This window comes from Nelusetta ayraudi, unplaced genomic scaffold (assembly GCF_046127955.1).
Source record: "Nelusetta ayraudi isolate G7.1 ecotype Tasmania unplaced genomic scaffold, CSIRO-AGI_Nayr_v1 ptg000016l, whole genome shotgun sequence".
Classification (NCBI taxonomy): Eukaryota; Metazoa; Chordata; class Actinopteri; order Tetraodontiformes; family Monacanthidae; genus Nelusetta; species Nelusetta ayraudi.
Genome location: NW_027466066.1, coordinates 4,905,870 through 4,922,500, shown reverse-complemented (window position 1 = coordinate 4,922,500; position 16,631 = coordinate 4,905,870). Strand labels below are relative to the sequence as shown.

The window sequence follows — 16,631 nt, the reverse complement described above, 5'->3', positions numbered from 1 at the left end:
TATATATATATATATATATATATATATATATGTATATATATATATATATATGTATATATATATATGCACAAACAGTGCCTTTACTGCATGGGCGAGACGCTTCGCACGTATGATCAGCATGCATGTTAATTTCTGGGTGGGAGTCGGACTTATCTCAAACCACTTTAAAACAAGCGAAACAACTCGAATGATGTCATTTTGAAACTGTTGTGTATTTTGCATATTTTAGTTTATAGGAATATTTAAATAAATGCTCAGGGAAGCTGACTGAGACATTTTACTCGCGAAAAAACAACCTCCAAAAAAGAATGAACCCCTGGTTCATCGCTTAGTTAATCAACCGATTTCTTTTTTTTTTTCACGGTTGATCGACAGGCTGATGATCACTGGAAGATAAAATCAAATCCCATCATAAAGAACGCACGCTGACCGAACAAAGTCTTTTTCTTTTCTTTTTTTTTTCTAACTCTGGCTCCAGTCTGCCGGCAGTGGGACGTTTCTCTGCTTAAAAATTAGCGTAAAAATGCGCAAAGTCCAGTCATATGGCCTCTCATTACAAATTACACACACGCCCCGACAGTGTTGCGCACGGTAAATTTGTAACTACCGCGACAAAGCTGGGTGGTTTGTGTCCGAATGTTGAAATGAATGAGTTGGATTCTTAAAAAAACAACAACAACAACAACAAAAAAAAACAGGGGGCTTCATAAGAAGATTTTTTTGGGGGAAAAGTAGTTTTAAATGTTGTGCTGTGACTTAATTCGAATGGAAAGACTGAAACAGTGGCTGTGAATAACAATGACACCTCAATGACGATAATAATTAAAAAGTGAATTATATATAGATATATAGATATATAGATTTTTTTTTTTTTTTTTTTTTTTAAAGTCACGCTCCTCTCTGTCTCCTCCTCCTCTGATCACCTATTTGCTGCGTGTGTGCCCGTTTTTTATACAACTTTTCTCGCCCTTGCCCCCCACACCCACCCTCGGGCACCCCCAGGTGCCCACCCCGCCGGCCCGCCGTGCCACCACATTCCTAGCCCGAGAGCGGCGCGCGGGCGGGCGGGCGAGCGGGACTCCTCCCCTCGTCCGCCCCGAGGAGCCGCAGCACGTAGCAACAACCGAGAGCCAATGTGCTCCGCCGCGATCCGTCCTAGCCGACTGCTACTGCGGTGCCTGGCAACTGAAAAAGGGGACGTGATGACGTGCTCTCTCGATCGCGTATTATGGGATGTGCGGAATTAAACAACCCGGGGAGGACGCGCAAGGGGGGGAAGCCACCCAAAAAAAAAGGAAATCATAATAATAACAACAACAGCCAAAAAAAATAAATAAATAAAGAGCGAGCTAAATAAACGGGCGACGCATGGTGGAGCATGGAGCTCTCGGCCGTCGGCGAGAGCGTCTTCGCAGCCGAGTCCATCATTAAACGGCGGATCAGACGGGTATTTTTCCACCCACACGCCGCGTCTCCGCGCTGCGAGCGAAGCGAGCGAGAATCAACGACAGCCGCCCGTCTGGCGCAGCAGCGCCGCGTTCAGCGATTCTCCTCAGCAGGGCTCACCGCTGCTTTCTAAACCGCGGTTCTTGTCGTTGTTGTCGTTTTTGTGCAGGGTCGCTGGGAATATCTGGTGAAATGGAAAGGCTGGTCTCAGAAGTGAGTATTGAAGCGAGCGAGGCGGCGAAGGACAGCGCTCCATCCTGGCCGCTCGCACAACTGCACCTCCGCAGTCGAGCTGCGGCGTCTCTCCGATGTTTCTGCTTTTATTGTTTGTTCGTTCGTTCGTTTGCTTGTTGGTGAAGCGTCTTCCTCTAGTCCGAGTCAGTGTCGCCCCAAATGTCCCGACTTTAACCCCCTACACGCCGCGGATTTAAATTCTATCTATTTTTATTTATTTATTTATTTCTGCGAGTCCACGGTAGCTTTTTAGCAATGGCCGGGGCTCGCCGTGCGTCACTGTCCGTATACTGCGTGCTGGCCCCGGTGGCGCGAGACCCGCGCGCCACACTCTCACTCGATCTCTCGCTCCAGGTACAGCACGTGGGAGCCGGAGGAAAACATCCTGGACGGCCGACTGTTCGCTGCCTTCGAGGAGAGGTGAGGAGGTTGCGACGGCTCGGCACCACCGAAGAAGAAGAAACAAAACTAACAACACAAACACCAAATACTTAAAATAATAATTACAAAAATGGATCGTTAATGGCAACAGTTTGCTTCATTTTGCTGTTAAACAAAGTGTAACAGGCGTTAGAGAGGAGAGAGGGTTGGTTTGGATGTGTTTCCTCTTTTTCTCTTCTGCTGTCCAGTCAAGTTCATTCCGTCTTATTTCTAATAAGAAATTTTTGTGCAATATTTAGTTTAACTTACTCCCACGGTCAGCTAACAATGTGTCGTCTTATTTGCCACACAGATCATTTGTTTGGTGATGACATGGTCTTTCTTTCCTTGCGATGCAGGGAGCGCGAAAGGGAGCTGTTTGGTCCCAAAAAGAGGGGACCAAAACCCGAGACATTTCTCTTGAAGGTGCGTGACGTTTTAGTGTTGTTTATTTTTATTTTATTTTTTTTTATTTCATCATTTCAAACCAAAGAGGTAAAAACGAAACTGTTTCACCGCCGCCAGCCTTCCTAAATAAATTAACAATTAAATAAATAAATCTACTCTAATTCGTGCGGTTTTGAAGCATTGACCCATCGTTGTCTCTGGCTTCGATTCATTAACAAAAAAACCCAACAACCTTAAGTTTAGTAGAAGGCCCAAAGCCTGATCATACTGCTTCTCTTTGACTTTCTCTTTGGCTCTTTGACCCACCTGACCACCAACTCATCGCTGTCCTCTCGCTCTGTCCGCAGGCCAAAGCTAAAGAGAAGCAGTATGATTTCAGAAGGGAGGCCCCCCGCGTCATCCAGGTGTCCTATCCGGTGCCGGAGCACGTCGTGACGCCGAGGGCGCGGGAGGGCCTGCGCACCGTGGTGCCCACCATCTTCCCGCCGAGCGCGGTCAACAGAGGCGAGAGCGTGCACGTGCACGCGCTAGAGCCGGAGAGAAGGCCCCGTGCCGTGACACCCGCCGCGGGCCAGCAGCCCAAGAAGCGAGGGCGCAAACCCAAGTTGCGCATGTGCTACGACGAAGGTGACGGCGGCGGAGGCTCGGAGCCGTACGGCAAACGGAGCAGGCTGCAGGAGGAGGCCCCGCGCCCTCACCACCAACACCAACATCATCATCACCATCATCTTCATCACCACCACCAACAACAAGGCGAGACGTCGGATCACAGCCTGATCCAGCTGACCAAGAGGTTCGAGGAGAAGACGATGATCACCCCCAGAAGCTGCGGCGAGCAGGAGGAGTTGGAGGAAGAGGAGGAGGAGGAGGAAGAGGAGGAGGAAGAGGAAGAGGAAGAGGAGGATGAAGAGGAGGATGAGGAAGAGGAGGAGGGCTCGTCCCATCGCTGGAGGAGCCGCCAGCGCCCGCACAGGACTAGCTCCGGTACCGAGTCCAGGAAGCCGAGGCCCCGCCAGCAGGAGCTCCGGGTGATGCAGGAGGACTCCGAGGGACCAGACGACGTCTCCTCACGGTCCGCCCACGACCCGCCGTCCCACTCCTGGACCCCCTGTTTGAGCAACATGGAAGCGGTGACGGTGACGGACGTCACGATGAATTTGCTGACGGTGACCGTCAGAGAGAGCAGCACCGACAAAGGCTTTTTTAGAGGCAAGAGATGAGCGCCAAGAAGATACGAGCGCGTCCGCAGCTTCGTGAATCGAGTCGTGCCGCAGTCATAGTCTATTTTTCTATGTTAGATTCCCAAACGTGCGCAGCCATATATTTAATACGCTGCTGAGAGAAATTAAAGACAAACGTGACATTGTGCGTTTCCGTGTTTTTCCTGTTTGTTCGTTTTGTTTGCCGCAATGCCGGTGTGGTAGAAATAAGTTTTTTGTTTTTGAACAAACTCAAATACCGTTTTAAAACTTTCAAGAGGTCATTATAGGCCCGTGGCCCCTGGAGGGAAATCAGGTGGGATTGGAGACGGTGAAACTGCATTATCAAGTAACGAATCACAGTTTTGAAATCGTTTCTTGTTTTTTCAAGTAAGACCGAAGATCTCGTGAATTTTGGGTTCGGATGTTTGTTTCCACTCTTCCGATTTCTAAAGTTTCAGACAGGAACTTATCAGATGCCACGAACAAATTAGCCTGAGTTTAATATGTATTAAAAAAAAATAAAATAAAAAAAATATTGAATAAAAAATAAAACACGTACTAAAATCTTACACTTTCACCTCTCGCGGTTGATAAATAAAATCCCAATGATGAATAAAATGAAGCTCAGGTCACGATCAAAAAAATTTGGAATAGTTTACTGACCAAGTTCAAAATTTTGTAATTGACAATTTCGACTAAAACCGAACAAAAAAGTAGTAAGAACAAAAATAAAATCGAACTCATTTGGATTTTTATTTTAAAATACACTTTGAACTACGTTGCATATGTTCCCCTGTAATCCTTTAACCCCGGAGAATTTTTTTTTTTTAAACCAAAGACGATTTTGAGTTGATAAATTCTGCAAAAATATTATTTTAATGAATTATACGAAAATGTTAAAACCCTGTAAATTATCAAAGAAATTTTTTTTATTCCTCTAACCACCAGTTCAAGTTTTTCCGAGCGGCTTCTCACAATGCATATAACTAATATGTATGGCCTTGACCCTGCAATAATCTCCCGACTATTTTGTCATTTGTGTGAGTTTATGAACTGATCTTCGATCTTCAATTAGTTTTGCGGCTGAGATATGATTCGATAGTAATCTTTGTCCCATTTAGACACCTGAAGGCCCACATAAACTCCAGCCTTGCCCGTCTGCTTATTATCTCCACTAGATAGCGCCACAGCGGAGATCTTTAACTTCTGTCAAGTCATCCACTCATTCAAAATAAATAAATAAATAAATAAATGAGTGGATGACGCAGTAGTCGTTTCTGACAGATGAGCAATCGGTCCAGAAATGGCTCCGCGATGAAATTTTAGAGGCAGCGTCTACTTCTTGCCCTCCAAACGTCAAGGATGATGTAATTTGAACATCTCACCGTTAGGTGGAGGTCGAGCACAGAAGCTCAAACATTTCAGTTCCTCTGTTTTCCACGTTTCTGAGTTCGGTACATTTTCTTCTTCTTTTAAATATGAGATTTAGTGCAGCGGCGACGTAAAATTTATTTCCATTATTATTTTGGAGTAGACGTCTCACATTGTTATGTTTTTTTAATTGTTCAACCCCTGAGCCTATTTTCTGTGTATTGTAAAATAAAATAAAGTTGCATTGGGTAAGAAAAAAAAAGGCCCAGTAACTGGTTTAATGAACTCTTGTGCGTAAGGGCGCCTTGGTGTCACCAGATGGCGGCTGGATTTTCATTCGAGGCCAGAGACAAAGGGGCAGCGAGAGCGAGCGGTCTTTAAACAAGTGGACCCGGGCTAATTAAAGTGTGCGCGTGCGCGAGAGAGCGACTTGGGGGAGGGAGAGAGAGAGAGAGGGAGAGAGAGAGAGAGAGAGAGAGAGAGAGAGAGAGAGAGAGAGAGAGAGTCCTGCGGAAGTGAAGGGGCTCCCAAGCCGCCGCAGATCAGATCTCACCAGTCGATGTCCAGACATGCGTCGTCCTCCTTGCAGACCCGCACGCTGGGGGATTTGTTGAGAGATGTTGGCCGCCAATGTTGTGCTTGTCCTGTGCGAGCTGGCTCTCTTGTGGCGGCACTGCGCGGCTGACCTCTGCAACTGGCATGGAAGGTGAGCGGCTGTTATCTTGTCTCTGTCGCGTTCAGTGGCAAAACTGCAGTCTGAAATGAACTTTTCATCGACTGGCTGATTTTAGGCTGTTAGAAAGTTTTAAATAGTCAGTCTTCTCGTCAATGCAACAATGAGGTAATGCTTAATCTAAATTACAATAATGTTTTGGAATGAAGACATGCTATTTTAAATTGAATACGGTTCCAAAGAGAACGATGCAAATATCGTGACTGAGTTGGTTTGTTTTCAAATGATTCAGTGTGTTCACATACCGTTTAAACCAGGCATGGGCAAACTACGGCTCGGAGGCCATATGCAGCCTGTTGGAGCTTTTTAAATCCGGCCTGCCAAACTTGAAGAAATTCTGTCAATTAAGTCATAAAAATAGCTGTATTTCATCCTTTTTTTCAGCGTTTTAAGAGTCATTTCGAGAAAGAGCTAAATATTTGTGGGGCTTCAAAGACACATATTTTGTTTTAATGCTTTTGTTCATTTTCAGTTAGTTTTCTACATATCCCATGATATATATTTTTTTTCCTATGAGGTGGGTCACCAAAACACTCCATCCATCTGCTGCTGCTCCGGGCCCCTCTGTCAAATTTTTACAACCCATTGTAGTCCCACCAGTCCAAAAGTTTGCCTACCCCTCGTCTAAACATTCTGCATTTGCACGCAGCGGTTTTGCAGGCGGCGTGGACTCCAGGATCATCCTGCAGGTGCGGCTGCGCTGCACGCAAGGCTCGGTGCGGTGGATCTACCCGGGCCAGGCTCTGCGCGTCGCCCTCGAACCCAACCTGTCCTCGGCCCGGCACAGCGCCTGGTGCATCAAGCCGTGGCCCTCTCTGCACGGGACCAGCGTGTTCGTGGAGCGCGGCGGTGAGCTGGAGCTTCTGCCCGGCTCTGGGAATCAGGTGTTCTGCCTGCGGCTGGACGGTCCTCGGTGGCCAGCCATCTACCTCCAGTCCAGCCCGCCGAGCGACGGAGCCTGGAGCAGACACCTGATCGGCTTCAGGTACGAGGTACTGAGCAACAGGAGCGCTGCACCCATCCTGGGACATGGAGGGCTCCACGGTGAGATGTCCAACTTTTTGTCAACTATTGGGAAATTTATATCGGATGTTTACATTCTGAGGAATCAGTCAGACCAAAAGGTCTTTTGAGAAATCCTTCTCCTGAATGGAGCTATCTGGGATCTGCCTCAGATGAAGGACTAAAATGCATCTATTTACAGCAGGCAAGGGAAAACTATGGCCCAGGAGCCATATGCCATAGTAGCCAATTTATAACCCATTGAGTCCCACCAGTCATGAGTTACAGCTTGTTTCAGTCTAAAACGCCTAAAGGAAAGGGCTTAAAGTGTTAATTCAGTGACTTACTCTTTCAGTGATAAAATGAGTGCAGTTGTGTGAGGTTTTTAATTAATTTTTTTGACTCTGAGGGGTATGATCATTTGAAATGTAGAAATAATAATGATAATGATAATAATGATAAAGTTGATGTCCAACTATCAGAGTGAAGCATGCAGCTGCTGGTCTGCCTTCAGTTTTGTCTGGCTGTCTGTTTTCCATCAGGGGACAAAGCAGCAGAGACGGGGCAGACCGCAGGGCGACTGAAGGGCCATTAGGCCAAGGGGTCTGAATTGAGACAGCAAATACTGTGCAGATTCCTTAAATGCCTTTCCATTGTCCGTGTCTTTTTTTTAATTACCATTTATCCATGTGTGCGGGCCTGTCCCGCAGCAGTGATGTCATCCTGTGCCCATAATAGACAGCTGCTTGTTCATCTTTTCTGCATTACTTGAGTGGGGGAAAGGCATTTGACTTTTGCGCTCCCTTGTTATATTCAATTTAGAAAAATACAATAGGAGCCAGGGACGGGGGTCAAGACCACAGAGGGCCTTTCGGTCTTAAGGCAGACTTCCAAACACGCTGCATTCCTTCATCTAATCCATGGTTTCCTCATTTCTAAATTGGAATGTGGGTTTGTTTTTTTGTTTTTTAGGTCAGTGAGGTAACCATCGGAGCCAAAGAGTCACTCATGACAGATACAAGCCACAGAATTAGATTGACATTAAATTATTTAATGAAACTTTTGGCAGGTTTACATCATCCTTGATATCATTAATGACAGAAACACAAAACAATCTTATCATGTGATTCCCTCCCTGCACAGCTTCATGCCGGCCCTGCAATGACACTGAAGTCCTCATGGCAGCCTGCAGCAGTGACTTTGGTGAGTACAATGAATTATATAGGATGGATGAAGTTTTTGTGTTTCTACTGTGTTCATGGAAATAAAGAGCTTGAGATAATTAGCTTCATCAGTGCAAGTAAGCAAGTAAATGGCTGAGGAAGAGAGTAATATCTGTGAGCCAGTAATTGTTTTAAGTAGGAGCATTAAATTGGCTAGTTGGCAAGTAAGTTCATAAAATGGATAGTGTGGAATTTGTGTAAATTACTTAAAGTGCTAAAGGCAGAAATGGAGGAAAGCTTGGTTTGTGTGGCTTGCTGCATATGAAACTTAAACATGATTCAGTGTAATCATTGAATCACAAACAAAACAATGGTTTAAAAAAAAAAAAAAAAATCATATGTTGAGTGCATTAGTACAAAATTATGGTTCACACTAGTAAACCCGAAACCCAACCCCAACCCTAACCTTGAACTCAACTCAACCCAACCCAAACTTTAAACTCAACCGTAATCCTACTCAGGCCTCAACCTCGATCATAACCCAAACTCCAAGCTCTAACCCTGACCCAGAACCCAACCCTAACCCCAAATCCTAACCCAACCCTACGCCTAAACTCAACCTTAATCCTAACCCCAACCCCAACCCCACGCCTAAACTAAACCCTAACCCCAACTCCTAAAACCTAACCCTAACTCCAACCCCAACTCCCAACTCCTAAACCCTAAACCCAATCCTAACTCTCAACCCAACCTACCTACCCTGTGATCTTTCAGTGGCCCGAGGCTCCATCAGAAAAGTCTCCCACGTTTCTGCCCATCAGACGTCGCTGGTGGAGGTGGTGGCCACGAGGGTCTACTGGCAGCGTGGCAGCGTGTTTGAGCGAAAGTCGGCCACCCTGGGGTCACCTCAGCACGCCCCCTCCTGGCGTGGACACATCCATGTGCTCCTGAACTGCCACGTGAAGACCGGCGGCGGAGAATTTCTTTTCATGGGCTCGGAACACTTTGGGGAAGCTTGGTTGGGCTGTGCCCCGCGATTCAAAGACTTCCTGTCTGTCTACCAGACTGCCTGGGCGGCACGGCGGAATTCCTGTGACTTCCCTTTAAACTGAGGAAGCGTGTGTGTGTTTTTTGCCCGTCTCTAACCACAGGCAGGCCCTCGGATGCGTGCCCACACTGTGGGGTCCATGTAATGTCATGTGCCTGCGAGGCGGCGTTGGGCATAGCAGGGACGAGGCTGGTGGATAAAAAGGCACATTTGGAGGGAAAAACAGCAGGGTCCCTTGCAGTGAGAAGGGCGGCCCCCCTGCCCCTCCTGCCACCCCCTGCTCGAGAACACTGCTCAGGGTCCTGGGAGAAGAAGAAGGGGTTGGACTGCTACTCTTTCTCTCTTTGTGCTTCTCTCAGCATCGAGCAGAGTTCACTTTGCTGCCTCTGCAGGGTTGGGAGACTGGCCTCATTAGTCATCTGAGTGAAATGGCCTGCATATGATGTTAGAGTCAACTTCCAATTTGCTTATATTGCGCTTTGTCTATTTATGTGTTCTCTCCAGTTTTCATTTCATAGAAAAATATTTTTTCCCATCCTTGGAAGACTCTAACGTTCTAACTAATATTTGCCCTGTGGTTGCATAATGTAAACATGAACATTTGTGAACATGGTTTTTAAGATCTGACGTTATCATCCTTGTTTTAGTAGCATAATAAATACAAGAAAAACAAAAGTGCCAATTTCCATGTTAACTTTTAAATGTAACATTAAGATCTTGATATCTAAAAAAAAAAAAACACGAGGAACGGGTGTCAGTAGGAGAGCTCTTTCCCATTTAGACCTGCAATTCTAAAGCTTAGAAATGAACTTAGAACCCTCATTTCCCATCATAGTATGCTGTGTAATCTCCTTTTTTAGGGTAGGATGGGATTAACGCTGAAGTGTCTTGCAAGCTCATTTTATCCTTCTGCGCCCCATCTTTCCCTCCTTCTAATCAGATTCTTATGATAATAGGATATCACTAGCGTATAAAGAGAAATTCAAAATCTCTTTAGATGGCCAGCGCTCCAATTGGATGCTTCTTTTGAGCCGTGTGGCCCCTGGATCACATGCAGAGGAGACAAATGGACAGATGTGAGGCCCCAAAGCCCTCAAGGACCCGCCCCCTCAGCCCCTCCCAGCGGAGGGGGAACAATTAATTGACTTTTAAAGAAACTGCTTTCTCCACTTCTCCTTGGCTGAGCAGCGCACACAAATTGGTGTGTTGAACTTTTTATGAGCACTAAATGGCTGCCAATGAAAGTGTAAATGACTGCGCGGTGAATGGGGCTCGCACAATGGCCCCACGGTGACAAGGCCTCCGGAAGACATAATGTCCATTGTAATCTAGAGCAGCGGTTTTCAAAGTGGGAGCTGCAGCCCCACCCTCGGTGTGTGGGGAGCCAGGGGGCGCTACCGGCACTGCAGACAATTGGACAGAAGATAAGAATAAAATGCAAATAAATAAATAAATAAATAAATAATAGAATCAATCCTTTAATTATTGCTCTCAGATATAATAAGGTAATTATTATTTAGTCAGTTTAGTTATTAATAATAAGTATAATATATCGTATCATTGCCTGCCAGTCAAAAATGTTCACGTTTTGCATTTGACAGAGTTGTACGATCCAAAATTTCAACATGTTCAAAAATTAAAACAACAACGACAACAACAAAAATGCGATACTACAGTATGTTGTTTTTTCTGGGACAAAAAAAACCCCACCGTCATCAGGCTGAAACTCACCAAAATGACTCTCCTACCATAGTTTAGCATGAGATGACAGGCTACGATGCAAAAACAATAGCGTGGCATTTTTTTAGGGATTAAAAAAATAAATAAATAAATAAAATACTTTAATCAGCCCGAAATTCACTTAAATTGACTGCCCCATCATACTTTAGCATTAGATGGAGAGGTAGAATGCAAAACTTTAACATGTTTGAAAAATCGGAAAACAACAACATACAACTTACTTTAATCTGCCCAAAATTCACCGAAATGACTGTCCAATCATAGTTTAGCTATGAGACGGAGTGGTAAAATGCGAAATCATGTTTGAAAATCAGACAAAAACGACATGCTGTGTGCGCCCATGCATGTTTTTTGGAGGGTACAGGAAGACAGATAGATAGATAGATAGATAGATAGATAGAACTTTATTGTCTGTTTTCAGTAAAAAAAAAAACAAACAGAAATTTGTCTTCGACACAGCTTAAAAAGAAAACCACTCAAGCACATTCACACAGATAAAAATAATAAAGAGTGGGTTATTTTTTCCTATTCAGAACAGTTATTGCAGAGGGGATGAATGATTTTTTTTGTAGATGAAGGAAGCCAGAGAAAGCATGATGACAGAGAGAGAAGATGCAAACTCCACACAGAAAAGAGTGAAACATAAAGATACATCTGAAGTCGACCTCACTCCAATTGTTCACTTGAAATTGGAATAATTACATTTTGAAACACATTAAAATGACGTTTTCCCTGTTCACCCAAATCGTTTGCTGCCTATAAAAACAATGAGTTTGATTCCCCCCCCCCTTCAACATAAACGTGGTAGTGAAGTAACCTCCATGTTCACTGTTCGAAAACAGGTGTGCGCATTTGTGTGTGCGTGTGTGTGTGTGTGTGTTGTTTCCAAGTGTCAAATGTCCTTGCAGAATGCAGCCCCCTCTGTAGCCTTTTAAAAAGCACACAATTCCCCTCTCTGGGAACTCCAGCGAGGCTCTCACGGGGGGAAGATCCCAGGAGGGCTCGGCCCGGAGCTGCAGCACCGAGCCGCCAGCGGCAGGAGTCCAGTCGGACTGGCCAGTAATTGGTTTATCCCAGTGCCTGGCCGGCTTTCCCATGTGCGCCACTGCTGTGGGGAGGCCCAGGGGTACAATATGGAACAGCGTGATACCCTCCAGTCCTGGGCAGCCATTCACAGCAGTGGCTATAGAGAGCGCCGATGTCTCTCAGCGCTTGTCACTTGGTCCACTTCTTCAAAGTCAGTGAGCAGCATTTCAGAACTTAAAGTAATTACATTTTCAGTGAAAGTGGGTTTTTTTTTTCTTCAATTTGATAAATGGTTTTCTTTCCAACTGAAAAGATAAATGGCGAAAGATTCATTTAAAGTGGCACCTGCTCCTAACTTGATATTCTGTGTAAACAGAATAAACCCAGTCGTTCAGTCAACTAATCATCTTTAGCTCTGTTTAACTTTAACTCTGCATAAAATCAGTTACGCATCCTTGCCAGCTGAACTTAATATTGCATCCTAAACAAGCATTTCGTCTAACTCTTGTGCTTAGGGCGTTGAGAAAGGATCCATGCTCAAAAAAACGACAAGGCAGAAAAAGTATGTAAAAAAACACATTGTTTTATTTAACAGCTAATAAAAAATCACTCGTGACAGCGCAGGACGTTTCTGGTCAGCTTTTTCTCCTCATTTCAGGATGACCCGAAGCTTCCTGTCCCCGAGGAGGAGGCTGCAAATTCAGAAGAAGCATTGTGAAGGAGGAGAGCCTTGGTACACTCGGCCGACCGTGAATCCTGACGCAGCGCACATTGTGATGTCACTCACCGAACCAGCGCGGCTGCCAGCAGGCCTCCAGCGATGGGTCCCACCCAGTACACCCAGTGGTAGGTCCAGTAGTTGCTCAGCACGGCTGGTCCGAAGGCTCTGGCTGGGTTCATGCAGGTTCCAGAAACACCTCCGCTGAAGAGACGCAGAGACGGTCGGCACCCAGAGGAGTCAATGTGCCCTTGGGTTGGAAGAAGTTGGGTTGGTGCACTTAGAACCACAAAGTCCTCTCTTACCCTGCCAGGATGTTGAAGATGACCGTGCAGCCCACCAGGAAGGGCACCGTGGGGCTCTTGGTCTTGCTGTTCACGGCCCCCAGCAGCAACACCAGGGTGATCAGGCAGGTCATGGCGACCTCCGCGAACAGGGCGCGACCCACGGGGCTGTCCGCCTGCAGCACGGCGAACGCCGCCCCGTGCACCTTGGCGTATTTCTCCCCCGTCGTCATGGCCTGGTGGCGAGCGAGTCAGCGATCGTAACCGAGCTCTGGCGTTGCACAAAAAAAACGGGGGGACGACTTGAGGGGCGCCAGCGCAGGGGAGTGGGTTGGGGGAGGGGTCTCACCTTTGCCATGGCGGCGCCGGTGATCCCTCCGAGCAACTGGCACGCCAGGTACGGGACCACCAGGTTCAGCTCCAGACCCCCACAGAGGTAGATGGCCAGGGTGAACGGAGGGTTGAAGTGGGAGCCGCTAGAAAGGCACAAAAACAGCGGAAAATTTCAATCAATCAACCAATCAATCAACTTTTTGTAAAAATTTGGACAGCGCTAAATCACAACCAAAGGCGTCTCAACGTGCTTTGCAAAATCCGAGGGAAAAACCCCCATCAGAATCGGCTTTATTGGCCAAGTTTGTGGAGGCCAAACAAGGAATTTGACTCTGTTCTGCCTACTTAGGTTAAAAACCTTAGAGAAAACCACCACACACTACACTGCAAATGCAATTATTTATATATATATAATAATGATATATGATAATTAAAGTTAAGTGGCACCACCAGCACCTCCAAGTTTCTACAGTGTGCATCCTCTTCAAACTTCATTAAAAAACAAAATAAAAAGACAGTCAGCAAAAGTAAAAATAAAGCAAATGTGCAAATATATATACAAGTATACATTAACATATGCAACATATACCTAAATATAAAAAATATATACAAGCCATACATAAATATACTGTAACAAGAAAATAAAAATGAAACAAAGGTGCAGCAGATTTTTAAAATATTTATGTTGTTTTTTTCAAATTCAAAAAGTTGATATTTCACATCTGCCACACCTGACCTCTCCATCACGGCAGCGGCGAGTGAACCTTCGCGGCGACCCTCACCTGATCTCGGCCATGCAGGACACCAGGACGGCCACAGCCAGGCCGTGCACCAGCGCCGGCTGCAGCCTCCCCGTGGACTCCTCGTTCTCGATGACCGACACGCATCCGATGAACACGAAGAGCGCCGTGCCCACCAGCTCGCCCAGGCAGGGCTGGAACACCCTCTCGAACCTGCCGGCCGGCAGCAGCGCCGGCCTCCCCTCCTTGGGATTCTCGGCCTCGGAGGAGGACATCAAGGACGTCGCCGCTTCGCCCATTTCCATCTTCTCGTCTGCCATGGCTCCTCGACGAAGGTCCGCTGGCTCTGCGCGAAGAGGATGCGACACTGAGAGCGCTGCCCTTAAAAAGTGTGCATGCCGATGTGTTTGTGCCTGCTAATCATGTGGACTTTGGCGCCGCAGAGATAGAGCAGCGGCGGGAGCTGCCCCACTAACCCACCCTGGACCCGTTGACCTTTGTTTTTTCTCTTCTCCCTCTTAATAACCCAAGATTGCTCATCACCTGCCCTCACCCGTGACAGTGGGGCAACCGGCCGCAGGTAAATATTTCATACATTCGCTGTGAGGGCTGGTAAAAAATCAGCTAGCGTTTTGTCAATGATTCCTCCTGAATAACCAGCTTTTTTCTCTCTCTCTCTCTCTCTCTCTCTCTCTGCTCCATGATGGGGTCAAACTAAGCACAGGGATGAGAGAAAAAAAAGACCTTTGATTATTTATACAGCAAACTGAATGAATATATAAGCCAATGAGGAAACACTTTTGGTGATATAACTACAAAGTCAGGGTGGATATAAACGCAGTTCTTACACATGGAATTTTCATAAAACGTTTACGCGCCATGATTGAACCAAGCCGCCTTGTAAACATCTGACTGGGAGAAAAAAATTCACCCCTTTTTTTTTGAGAAGATGTTATAGGCTTAAATTGTTTAATTATGTTTAACTAATTTTGCATTTTATTCTTGTTTTACAATTGCGCATTTGTGGTCATTTTGTGTTTCAACTGTTTTATTTGTATTGCTTTTATTATGTTTTACTCTGGAAAGCACCTTCTGCACTGTTTGGCTGTTGCATGGTGCTATATAAATATATATTTTTTTGATTGATTGATATTTTAGACAACATGAGCGCCCAGCCCTCCAGTTTCCTGATTTATCATATCATATCATATTAAAAAATTATCATATTCATTTTAAAAATATTTAAAAAAAAATAAAATAAATAAAACTGAAGCTCGACAGATGTTTATCCAGTTGGTACCAAAATGGGCTCCTCACGTAACCGTTGGCCTCAGCTGGAGAAGATCCAGGAGAAGCAGCCAGCCGATCAGTGGACCACTAGCAGCACCACGGCACACATTGAGAAGCTGTTAGTGCCCCGTTATCACCAACAGGGCACATGGTGTAAACACGCTGCCGGGCACACGGACACATTGGAAGGGAAAAAGACCTACCTCCAAGTGTTGCGAAATCCAGGTGCGACGCTGGACCTCCAGTTGCTCTTGGAGGTCAACGAGACAGAGTTGAAGCACCATAAAGCGATGCTTCAGAGCGTCCTGGCCGACACCTTCCCACGGCGGAGTGGTACATCAGTCTGAGAGAGATTAGCCAATCTGCTCATTATTGACTCCCACACGGGCCTAATAGGCGACAGGTTACATTGGGCTTGATAAGGCGGAGGCCCCCGTCACAGCAGATCGCCTCGGTTACCGCTGTCCTTAAAGCTCTCGATCATAAATTCCAGCAGATATCGCCTTGAGAATATTAACTTTTATGACTGGCAAAGTCGGCTCACATCTCTTTAGATTAACATGCGTTGCGTTTATGTTTGGTTGGGGTTGTGGCCTTTCAACAAGATGTGCTCGGCATGGTACAACCCAAAACGTGTGAAATACTTTTTTTTTTTTTTTCATAACATAAGAGAGAAATGCGAGGACGCAGGGCGGACGCATGTATCTCTTGATTGCCTTCTAGGTTATGGTCATTCAGCCATAAATTAAAGATCACTTATTCGAGGCCCATATTCAATTTATGATGCCTTTCAACAGAAAAGCCGTCATTGGAGTAACAGGAATCATTTATTTATTTCGAAAAATGTACATATTATTATGCTCTATTTTCTTTCTCCCTCTTTTTATTGAATCTATTTCTTACCTTGTGAGGTTAATGCACCGCCCTTTGTCATGATGTCATAATGATGTCATGAAAATCTCCTCACACACACACAGATGGGAAATAAGCATAGTTCATACATTACATAGTTCAATACATGAGGATGACAGTATTTTGTGTGACAAGTGCGTGAACTGTGTCTTTTGCCAACCTTGCGGATTGTCAATGAATGAATCTCATTTTGTTGTCGATGTGAGTCCAAGCCTGCGCCTTTCTGTTGTGGAGTTTGCGTGTTCTGCACTGCCTGGTTCTCTCCACGTCCTCAGAGCTTCCTCCCACATCTTTTGTGACTGGGGTACCGATTTGTTCAGGACCCCTCCTCCTCCTCCTCCTCTCTCCGATCGCTCCACTCTGGCAGCCCTGGAAACCAGGGGTGTCAAACTCATTTTTAACTTAAACTTAAAAGAACAACTTTACATTGTTTTCTTTGTTTGACTTTGGTGGTGTTCTTGGGATACTCTGCACTCTGCATGCACTTTTCTCTTTTTTGACAGAGACATTTTGGGGCAATGAGAGTGGCAATTAGGAGACGTAATAGGATAGGTAGGAAGA

The 16,631-nt window shown here is 45.7% G+C and overlaps 3 protein-coding genes across 3 annotated transcripts; 2 read left to right on the top strand and 1 right to left on the bottom strand.

Annotated features, from left to right (window-relative positions):
• Positions 1-1,158: 1,158 nt before the first annotated feature.
• cbx8a (chromobox homolog 8a (Pc class homolog, Drosophila)) lies at positions 1,159-3,876 on the top strand. Its single transcript, XM_076024094.1, has 5 exons — positions 1,159-1,447; positions 1,616-1,659; positions 2,035-2,100; positions 2,460-2,526; positions 2,856-3,876. The coding sequence occupies exons 1-5, from the start codon at positions 1,379-1,381 to the stop codon at positions 3,726-3,728; spliced, it is 1,119 nt and encodes a 372-aa protein (XP_075880209.1). The 5' UTR covers positions 1,159-1,378; the 3' UTR covers positions 3,729-3,876.
• A 1,692-nt stretch (positions 3,877-5,568) lies between these two features.
• LOC142886861 (meteorin-like protein) lies at positions 5,569-9,702 on the top strand. Its single transcript, XM_076024096.1, has 4 exons — positions 5,569-5,787; positions 6,464-6,858; positions 7,960-8,019; positions 8,754-9,702. The coding sequence occupies exons 1-4, from the start codon at positions 5,699-5,701 to the stop codon at positions 9,089-9,091; spliced, it is 882 nt and encodes a 293-aa protein (XP_075880211.1). The 5' UTR covers positions 5,569-5,698; the 3' UTR covers positions 9,092-9,702.
• A 2,660-nt stretch (positions 9,703-12,362) lies between these two features.
• Positions 12,363-15,501, bottom strand: aqp8b (aquaporin 8b). The gene is made up of 6 exons (XM_076024086.1): positions 15,362-15,501; positions 13,911-14,214; positions 13,145-13,271; positions 12,817-13,031; positions 12,581-12,715; positions 12,363-12,485 (listed from the first exon to the last, which is right to left on the bottom strand). Exons 2-6 carry the CDS (start codon positions 14,186-14,188, stop codon positions 12,443-12,445), a joined length of 798 nt encoding a protein of 265 aa, XP_075880201.1. The 5' UTR covers positions 14,189-14,214; positions 15,362-15,501; the 3' UTR covers positions 12,363-12,442.
• Positions 15,502-16,631: the final 1,130 nt, after the last annotated feature.